Source organism: Pelodiscus sinensis, chromosome 6 (assembly GCF_049634645.1).
Source record: "Pelodiscus sinensis isolate JC-2024 chromosome 6, ASM4963464v1, whole genome shotgun sequence".
Lineage (NCBI taxonomy): Eukaryota > Metazoa > Chordata > Testudines > Trionychidae > Pelodiscus > Pelodiscus sinensis.
This window is the reverse complement of record NC_134716.1, coordinates 18,567,243-18,577,811: the sequence shown is the minus strand read 5'-3', so window position 1 is coordinate 18,577,811 and position 10,569 is coordinate 18,567,243. Positions and strand designations below refer to the sequence as shown.

Below are 10,569 nucleotides of genomic sequence, written 5' to 3'. Positions count from 1 at the left end.
CATAATTCCTCCAACAGCCCTTTGTTTTTTGTCACACGACTCTCACTTTTACTCTGAAGTTTGTCATACTCTGGGGTAATCCACCAAGACTATTTCTTCATCACAGATGTGACTATTACTTCATCACAGTTGAGTTAAACCAGTGGGAACCCTAATATATAAGAGCCTCCTGCATCGGAACCTGTTTGTACCAAGATTTCTTGCTTTCAACAGGATGAGTTGAACTAGCAGTAGAAATCAGCCTTTTGGAGCCTTCTCCGCACTAGAAATGGTGACCGCTCCTATGGGCGTACAGGCAGTCCCTGGGTTACGTACAAGATAGGGACTGTAGGTTTGTTCTTAAGTTGAATTTGTATTTAAGTTGGAACTGGTACATATTGTAGGGAAAACTCTAGCCAAACATTTCTCCAGAGCTCAGTTTTATTCTCCCACACCTCACTTCCCTCAGTCCTTTATTCTCAAGCTGAGGTGTCTGCTGAGAAAAGCTGCTCCGTGTCTCCCTGGTCTGCTGGGGGGAAGCAGCTAGTGAGGGGTTGCCTCCCCCATTTGTAAGTAGGGATCCGATATAAGTCGGATCCATGTAACCAGGGGACTGCCTGTATTCTAAGAAGGTTATCATAATACTTAACTTAGTAAGAAGTTCTTAAAACACTGGATTCTTTTTAACCAGCTGAACTCACAAGATGTCAATTCAGTCCCTAGAGAAAACTAAGGAATGACAGAAGCTCCCCGACTTTTCCCTTTTATTATTTCTTTTATCACTGTTACTTTTCCATGCAGCCCGCTAAGCTAGGCTCAGGTTTCCTGCAGTTACACTTTTTGCCCAGCAGGGGCTGATGTGCTACCAGAAGAAAGGCAGCTGGCTCATGAGCCCGCCACGAGAGGGCAGGGGTGGAAGCTATCTTCCTCCCAGCACACTGCCAGAGGATGGGGGCACCCAAATTAGGATTCTGTAGAGTTAGTGGAGAAAGACTAGGAGGAAGCAAGTAGGAGTTCTGCAATATGCTGTGGAGTGGGAAGACTGAGAACCAGTGAGCCAATCTGTAAAACCTGGATATAATGGACCCGAACAGGTACAGTTTCAATGCCTGCCTTGGCAGGGACCACATTCAGGCTGAATGCACCTTTGGCCACTTGAAGGTGAGGGTCAGGTGCCTCCTGACCCATCTCGATATGGGGGAGCACAGCATCCCCTAGGTGGTCTCAGCTTGTGTTCTCTACAACATTGGGGAGAGAAAAGGGGAGGGCTTCCTACCAGGATGGGGGGCAGAGTCTGGCTGGGAGGGATGGGCACAGCTGCCATCCAGCAGAACCATCAGATGGGGGTACACATCTGGGATGCCTTGAGAGAGAGTTTCTCTCAAAGACCTGAGTAACTCCCCCCGCTAAGGTCCTGTGTCTTGCCCCTCTCTGCCTTTCCCACAACAACTCCTCCATTCCCCCTTCCCTGTACACTCACTAAAAACAATAGTTTGTGGTTTTTTTCAATAAATGTAACTGGGGAGGAGGGGGGCTGAGAACCTGGATATGAGAAGGGAGGAAAGGCTCAGAGTGGCACATGGTGCAGCTGGAAGTTCCATCTGGGCTCCAAGGACCTTGGTGACCTCAGGGGGGAGGGCAGGGAGAACAGGCGAATAAGCAAGAGGCAGGGCTGGAGTGGGGACAGGCACCGCAGGGGGGCAGGCATTGCGGGGGGCAGGAGCAGTGACGTGGATGGGTACCAGGTATGCTATCATCTCCCAGATGGTGGCACAGATATTATGGCCCTGCTGCACCAGCTCGATCCACAGTTGGGCCCACCATTGGGCGTCGTCCTGGACCTTCTGGGCCAGGGTCTGCTGCATGTCCTGGAGCATGGACATGTGCTTCCTCATAAGGTCCTCGTGCATACTTCGGCGCCTGTGACTCCCCCAAGTTTGGACAGCTGGCTCAGCTGTTGGTGATCACCCCCCAGTCATGGCTGGTCCGGCTGGGGAGAATAAAGAGAGGTGGTCAGTCATCCATGCAGACATTGTCCTTGAGGCCTTGCCTTCATCTGTGAGCTGCAAGCAACAGTCCTCAGGCCAGGGGACGGGGATGTCCCAGGAGTAAGGTCATCTGTGGCCGGGACAGCGGGCCCTGCCTCACAGGGGCCAAGAGGTCCCCAGGGAACCAAGCTTTCCACTCCCCTCCACCGTCCCACGGACAAGCAGGCAAGGGAAGTGTCCAGCCACACTGGGATACCATAGCTGGGAAAGGGGCCTTGAGCAGCCTAGCTTACATCGGGGCTGCATACGTACCTGTGCCTGGCAGAGCTGTCCCTGAGAACTGGCGGTACCTCGAGCAGGCAGGCATGCCCATGTGCGGCACTCCTCAGTCTGTGTGCGGGCATCTGTGCGCCCTTGTCCCCAGCCTCCTTCCAGCGGTGGCTGATGGTGGAACAGCATCCCCTCCCCGGGGGTCAGAAGTGTGTCTGGCCTCCCCAGAGGCTGGGAGCAGGAGTCCAGCGGTGCTCGGGGGGCTGCCTCCTGGGGCTGCATGGTGCAGACTGCTGCTGCACGTGCATCCACGTACATGGACTGCAGCGTGAGGGCCAGGCTGAGATGGCCAAGCAACGATCGCATCACAGCCCCCACTCCAGCCTCTACCAGAAGCTGGAGACTGGCACTTTTTTTCCCCGAGCACATCCGGGTCAGGGATGTTGAAATGCCACTGTGCATTGTGGGAGATGCGGCCCACCCCCTCACGCCATGGCTGATGAAGCCATACACTGGACATCTGGACCCCAGTGAGGACTGGTTCAATGGCTACCTTTCCAGGGCCTGCATGTAGACACCTTCAGGCACTTGAAGACATGGTTCAGGTGACCCGCCTGGATGTGAGTGAGCAGAACATCCCCCAGGTGATATCTGTTTGTGTGCTCCACAACAGTGTGTAGAGGAAGGGGGAGGAGTTTCTTTTGGGGTCGGGGGAAGAGACCGGCTGGGAGGCATGGGCCTTTGAGCAGCTGTGCACACAGAGGCATAGCGAGGGTGTGAAGGCAAAATTTGACCCCCCCCACCCCCCAACCCTGCTGCTGCCGCCACCATGTGGAGGGGCCCCGAACCTGGTGCATGGCTGAACCCGACCCTGAGGGAGGCGGGGAGCTTGTATCGCATCCTACCCCACCCCCTCCAGTTTGGGGCCAGGCCCCATATGCACTAACCCTCTGGAAGCGGTGAAGGAGGGTCAGGCTGGGGGCAGAGAGGGAGGGAGGAGGCAGCTTCAGTCAGCGGCAGTGGGCAGAGGAGGAGGAGCAGGCGAGCAGAGGGATGATGGGGGAGTGGAAAAGGACTAAATTGGCACCCACTAGCATGGCACCCAGGAGCAACTCCTGACCCTGCACCCTCCTCACTACACTGTAAATAATCCACCCTTAGCATATTTATTGTTTAATGAAGTACTTGTTTTACTAACTACAGACAAATATAAATTATAGTTTTTGTGGTTTACATTCCGTTAAATAATTTTTTCTCTTTAATTTGTTCATGTCCTGTCATGTTATGTCTTTTACATAAAAAATGTCAAATTCTTACAATATGTAAGTTTTATAAAGCACAAGAGAAATAAATGTTATACAACCTAAATATAAATTTCATCACTATATTTCAATCAAGCATTTAAAACCACCATTATAGCAAACGAGTAACTTGTTGCTATAATGAATAAAAGGTAAAAAAGATTTTGAGCGTATCAGATTTATTGTGAGCAATCTGTAATTATCTGTAATGATTCCTAACTGCCTAGTTACTTACCTAGTTAACCTAATTGTTTTTCATACTATCACACAGTGATAAACTACATAAGAGTTATGAATTTAAGAGATTAATTTACCTGTTAAAATAACACTCAGAAAAACTTTTAAATAAAACTAACACACAATACAAGAATCACCCTCACTTTCTTGAAGGCATTTGAAGCAATAAGTAGTCTAAGGGTGAGGATATACTGTAACCATGGCTTTCTGTCTGCCATGAGGACTTTTTCCTTCAGGCTGCCATGAGATTCTGTCCGTAACTAAAGGAGAAAGGTCCCTCTGAGCTGCTCTTTCAAATTTCACACAAGCCATTCAACTGAAGCCATAGATATCAAGATTCAAGGCCAGCCTTGCCTTTGGCAGACTGCCTCGCAGGTGTTCACAATCACAACATCTGAACATGTATAAGACTTTTAGTTGAGAAAGCCATGTTAATCCCAAGTCTCTGCTAGGACTGGGAGATGTGGGTGACCTATAGAAAACACCAGCATTTTCTTTGGAAAATCTGCAACAAAACGTGGGGGGATCTATCACCTCAGTAAAGCCAACTCCTTTAGAATTGAGGCCCTGATTATCCAGCACCAGCTGAGGTAGGGCAGGCACTGTGTGCACGTCTGATATATTTTTACCAAAACTGCTACCTGCCCAACTCACCAAAGGAGAAAGGAAACAGGGAGGCCAAAAGAAATGGTACAGAGCAGCGTTTCGCATCCTTTTTTAATAAGCTTTGGGGGAGGTAGCCAAGTTAGTCTGTAAAACGAAAAATGTAAAAAAGAACAATTAGTAGGTAGCACTTTAAAGAGGACCAAAACATGTAGATGGTTTCATGACCTGTCATGGGTGGAAGTGGGTTTTGCCCTCAAAAGCTCATGATATCATCTACATGTTTTCTTACTCTTTAAACTGCTACTAGACTATTGTTTTTTAAGTTTTTCCTTTTATTATAAAGTACCTTTTTAAAAAAATTATAAGTACCCCCAATGCACCCACCCCTCCCCCAGAGCCAGGCACCCCAGCCACCCCATCCCAATGCAACCACCCCTCCCCCAGAGCCAGGCACCCCAGCCACCCCATCCCAATGCTCCCACCCCTCTCCCAGAGCCAGGAACAGGGCTGGCCATGAGGCAAACTGAGGAGGCCACCTCAGGTGCTGGACTGTGGGGGAAGGGTGCTACTAGGACCCAAAGTGTAGAAAATTGTGTCTCCTGCTGGTGCATGTGTAGGTAGCAGAGCAGTACCCTGAGAGGAGTAGAACAGGGAGAAGGCAGAATTGAGACCTTTCGAAGTTTTGGCCTAAGCGAGGGAGCATGGGGGCATCATTTGAGCTCCCCGCCTCAGGTGCTAAAATGTTGTGGCCTGGCCCTGGCCAGGAACCTCCAGCATCTCCCCAAGCAAATCCCCATCCCGCAGAGCCAGGCACTGGAGGTACAGGACGGGGAAGGGAATCCTACCTTTAAAATGGCCACTCCTGCCACCTGGCCTGGCTGCTTCGGCTCACAGTGTGTAGGGAGGCAGCATATGGCCCAGCTCCCGGCTTGCTGCTTTGTGTCACGTGGGCCTGTGCTGTGTGTGCTCCAGTCCCACCCCAGCCCGGTGCCCTCCTAGCATGGTGTCCAGGGCCAACTGCCCCCCCCCCCCGCTCCCCTTCACTATGACCATCAGGTGGGTGTGCGCATCCAGGAGACCCTGAGGGAGAGTTTCTCTCAAGGACCCCAGTAACTCTCTCCAGGGCCTCCCCACTAGAGGCCTGTGCCTTGCCTCTCTCTGCTTTTCCTACAACAACCCCTCCCTTCCCCCCTCCACTCCTCTTCCTGGCAGACACAATCAAAAAAACTGTTTGGTTTTGAAAAAAAAGAACTGTTTGGTTATTTATTTGGGGTAGAAGTAACTGGGGAAGAGGGGGCCTGAGAACCTGGAAATGGGATGAGGGAAAGGGGCTGAGAACCTTGGAGGGGGGAGAAGAGGCTCAGGGCTGGGGCTGGGAGTGGCTCGTGGCTTAGGTGCTTCCTCCACCTCGTGGGCGGGGACCTTGGGGACCTCAGGGGTGGAGGAGTCCAGGGAGGATAGGGGGATAGGCAGGAGGGGGGCCTGGAGCCAGGTCAGGCATAGGAAGTGAGAGCAGGCACTGGGACTAGTGCAGGGTAGGTCAGGAGCTCCTGGATGGTTGCACACATGTTGCAGCCCTGCTGCTCAGTCCACATCTGGAACCACCACTGCAAGTCATCCTGAACCTTCTGGGCTAGTGTCTGCTTCATGTCCCAGCGGATGGAGACGTGCTCCCTCATCAGGTCTTCCTGGACCCTTCAGTACCTGCAGCTCCCTCTGAGGTCAGGTGGCTGACTCAGCTGATGTCGATTGCCCCGCAGTCACGGCTGGTCCAACTGGGGAGAATAAAGAGAAGTGGTCGGTCATCCCTGGAGACACTGTCCCTGAGGCCTTGCCCTCATCTGTGAGCTGAGAGCAACAGTTCCCGGGACAAAGGATGGTGATGTCCTGGTAGCAAGGTCATGTGTGGCCTGGACAGTGAGTCCTGCCTTACAGGGGTCCAGAGATCTCCAGGGGCCCATGCTTCCCGCCCCTCCCCCCCACACACACACATCCCACGGACAGCAGACAAGGGAAATGGCTGACCACACTGAGGACCAATTGAGCAGCCTGGGCTTCCATTGGTGCCGCACATACCCCTGTGCCTTGCAGCAGTGCTGTCCCCAGGAGCATGAGGTGTCCTGTGTGCGCAGACATGCCCGTGTGAGGCACTCCAGAGTCTGTATGTGTGCGTGCCCTTGTCTCAAGTCTCCTTTCGGAAGTGGGGGTCTGCCGTGTGGCCGGCCTCCGCAGAGCCTGTGAGCAGGAACTCAGGGGTGTTCCGGTGCAGTCTCCTGGGGCTGCATGGCACAAATTGCTGCTGCATGTGCATCCACATGCGTGGACTGCAGTGTGATGGACAGGCCAAGAAGGCTGATAGATGATCACACTCAGCCCCTCAGTGCCTGCCACCCTCACCCTGTGTGTGTGAAAAATTAGACTACTCACCTGCTGCTCCCTCCCCGGCCTCAGAGGCCCACCACTAGGGGCGGAAAAGGGGCTGCTCTGATTCAGGTAATCAAAATAGGGGCAGGAGTGGTGTCCTGCCCTGGAGCACGAGCTGCGCTCCCTTGCTCTGGCGTAGGCCTGCCGGAGCTCTCTCACTTCACTGCTCAAGCACAGTATAGCCCTTTGTGTCCAGGCTCTCAGCCATTCGGCCGTATATGTCCCTGTTCCTGCGTCTGGAGTGGAGATCCTGGAGGTTCTCCTCGTTACCCCATACCTCAAGGTGGGTCAGGATCTCCATCCCAGACCAGGATGGTGCATGCCTCTTGCAGCCCCTGGCAGGCTTTTGGGAGCCCTGTGCATGCTCACTGGGATGGGCAGAGAGCTCGGGGGGGCTTGTGACTGGGATATGCAGCCCAGATGTCAGGCACTAGCAGCTGCATTGTGACTGGCAGCTCTGAAGGCCAGCTTCTTGCCACAAGCCCTGTCCCCTGTGTCTGCAGCTTTAAGAGCTGCTGGGGAACAGGAACTATAAAGTTGCAATAAGTGTGGACGGACTCACCAGCAAGGCAACTGTGGGATTTCCCGGAGGCCTCTTTTTTTGACAAAACTCCCGATTCCTCATCCACACGCACCCTCTTCCAAAAGAGCTCATTTGGCAAAGGGCTTATTCCTCATGGAATGAGGTTTACCGCCATCAAAAAAGCCGTCCGTTATTTTGACTTTCTGGCAAAATAACGCAATTGCTGGTATTGTTTTTCCAGAATAACGGCCATTATTCTGGAAAAACGGTGCAGTGTAGATGCACCCTTTGTAATTGTGGAGTATCACTGTCTTCCTTGTTACAGTCGAACTTATCAGATTGAATCTTACCACTACAACTTTGCATCTTGATTTCTTGAATTGCTGAAGATGTGCTTTTCCCTGAGTAACACACATCAGCTTACTGAGTGAAAACTGTGATCACCCCTGGAAAGTTTAGCATTTTGAAGAACTCATTTACCTTGTAATTATTGTATTCAGGCCCACGTGGCTTGTGTGTAAAATATGTTGGAGTACCAAGGGCTAACTCTTGCACTTCCAAACAAAGTGTAATGGACAAAAAAAATAAGTAATAATAAAATATTGTGAGTAGTGTTGTTGTGTTGAGATTTCAGCAGCCAGCTTGAATATCTCAAGACACAGAGCACTAAGATCTCAATATATCAACTCATCTGAAGAAATAGGTTTTGCCCATGAAAGCTCATGATAATACATATATATATTTAGAGCACTAAGATGTGTTGTTGGCTAAGAGGGTCTTAAGGTGAGTCCACACAGGGAATGTAAGTCAGTGTCTGCATTGAAAACATAATAGATATTCTGGAATAGCTGCCAGGATAGACACTAATATGCTAGAATAAGAATGTCCGCTTATAGGGAACTACAGGCAGTCCCCGAGTTACGCGGATCCGACTTATGTCGGATCCGCAGTTACGAACGGGGCCCGTCTCCCTGGTCTCCAGCAGACCAGGGAGAGGAAGCAAAGCGGCAGAGCATGCGGTCAGCGGACAGCCCAGATGCGTCTGGGCTGTCCGCTGCCCATGTGCTCCTTGGCTTTGCTCTGCTTTGCTCCCCGTCTCCCTGGTCTGCAGACCAGGGGGACGGGGAGCAAAGCAGCGGAACACGCGGGCAGCTTCGTGGAATCAGCCGCTGATCAGTTTCAGCAGCAGCTGACTTGGGGATGCCTGGGGTTTTTAAGTTGAATCTGTATGTAAGTCAGAACTGGCGTCCAGATTCAGCCGCTGCTGAAACTGATCAGTTTCAGCAGCGGCTGAATCTGGATGCCAGTTCCGACTTACATACAGATTCAACTTAAGAACAAACCTACAGTCCCTATCTTGTATGTAACCCGGGGACTGCCTGTATTGCAGAATAGTGTCTTCTGTAATAACCCTTTTGGTCTTTTCCCTCTACAGACAAGTTCTTTGGGCATATCTACACATCAGGGCTAAAGTTGAATTAAACTACTTAATTGTGTAGCTTAAATTGAAATAATAGCTTAATTTGGCTTTTGGTGCTGTCTACACAGCAGGAAGTTGAAGGACGAACACGCTTCCTTGGACCTCCCTTACTCCTCGCGAAATGAGGGTTAACATGAGTCAGATGAAGTCCTCCAGTTTGATATTATTTCAAAATAAAGTCTTGTAGTGTAGATGTGCACCATGTTATAAGCTGAACTACGTGAACAAATCAAATACTGGAATTAATTAGACACAATATCAGATACATTATTTGAAAGAGCATATCTTGAAAGAGCAATGAATTATTTTAAACAAAAACAATTTAAAAATAGAAGAAAAGTACCATTATATTATTTATATACTTGATTTGCAGGATTCCTGAAAAAGTCATGCCTGAGTGGTTCCTTCAGAATTAAAAGAGCTCATCTGTATAGGTGACATGGGAACCAAAATTAATGGCACACTTTTCTCAGAAGAGAACACTATGGCAGAAATTTTAATTGCCACAAAATTACCACTGTCCTATGCACTCATACTTACTGAAAATTAAGTGGGTTATTTTGTGGTCAGTTTTCAATTATTTCTTTATTGTTTAATACATTTTTTAAAAATATTTCTTTGCAATAATTTATATGCAAAAATACCTGATTGGCAACATAAAAGTAGTAACAGAAAACCAGTAAAATTTAACTAGAAGTATTTTCACAGTATAGATAGATAGTTTAAAATATTTTTTCTGATTCCAATTCTCAGGTCAAAATGTTTATACCTTAGTTTCTCAGCCTTCTGGTAACTTTGACAATAAAATGAAGATATCTCCTAATTTCCAAGCGGATGATCTCCCAGGAACACAGGCTGTAGTGTTTGTCTTTTAGAAAGTTATCTAACTTTTGGAAGTGCTTTTTCAGTTTCAGTCTAATGATTTCCTCACTCCTTGAGTAGGGTTGTTTCTTCTCTATCTTCTCTGTCAAACATGCATCCAGATGTTCAATTTGCTGATTAACTCCATTTTGGAATCTTTCAAGAGATCTTCCATCCCAGGCAACTAAGGTTAGATGTTTGGTAAAAATATAGAAGATCTGTAGCAGGATCTCATGGATTGCTACTTTGGCATTCTCTTTCTTTCTAAGCTTTAGAAACTGCTCAGGGAACTGGAAGTGCATTTTCTCACTTTGACATTGCTCAGGAAATTGTTGACCCATTTTGTTCAGAACATGTAAATGTCCCTGGATCATTTTGTTGTGCAGGAGGGGAAGAATATTACAATCCAGAGCTGAGATGTTGGCGGTGCACAGCAACATAAAGCTAATTTGCAGCAAACAAAAAGTGGCCATAATAATGATGATGTCTCACACTGCTTGATTGAGTATAAACCCAGACAGAGACACTTGGATGTCAAGACGATCTTTTGTAGATTCCTGAATTTTTCTTCCATAGCTATGAGTTAATTATTCTGTGAAAGAAGTTTTCTTTCATCATTTTTGGTTTCCAAGGATTTTCCCTTGTGTTTTTGAAATGTATCACTTACCACTTTCACTTCACGCTTAACAACTTCATTGTCTTGTGCCACTTCCCTTTTTCTTTTGATCAGAAAATTAAACTATGGTTTCACCCATTAGGTCATCTAGTCCATCATACACGTGCCAATTCTCTATTGGACTGCCAGATCACTATTGAAATGTCATTAGTTCTTCATATTTTAATACAAGAAGAGCTTATTTAAATACACTTATAACATTATTATTTCCCTCTTGGGACATG

The 10,569-nt window shown here is 48.7% G+C and overlaps 1 protein-coding gene across 1 annotated transcript; it reads right to left on the bottom strand.

Moving 5' to 3' along the window:
- Nucleotides 1–9,374: 9,374 nt before the first annotated feature.
- On the bottom strand, nucleotides 9,375–10,212 carry LOC102451131 (interferon kappa-like). The gene has a single exon (XM_006129997.2). It carries the CDS (start codon nucleotides 10,140–10,142, stop codon nucleotides 9,579–9,581), a length of 564 nt encoding a protein of 187 aa, XP_006130059.2. The 5' UTR covers nucleotides 10,143–10,212; the 3' UTR covers nucleotides 9,375–9,578.
- Nucleotides 10,213–10,569: the final 357 nt, after the last annotated feature.

What these genes read in the sequence shown, in the direction of transcription:
- LOC102451131 (XM_006129997.2), bottom strand. Translation starts at nt 10,142, where the DNA reads ATGGCCACTTTTTGTTTGCTGCAAATTAGCTTTATGTTGCTGTGCACC.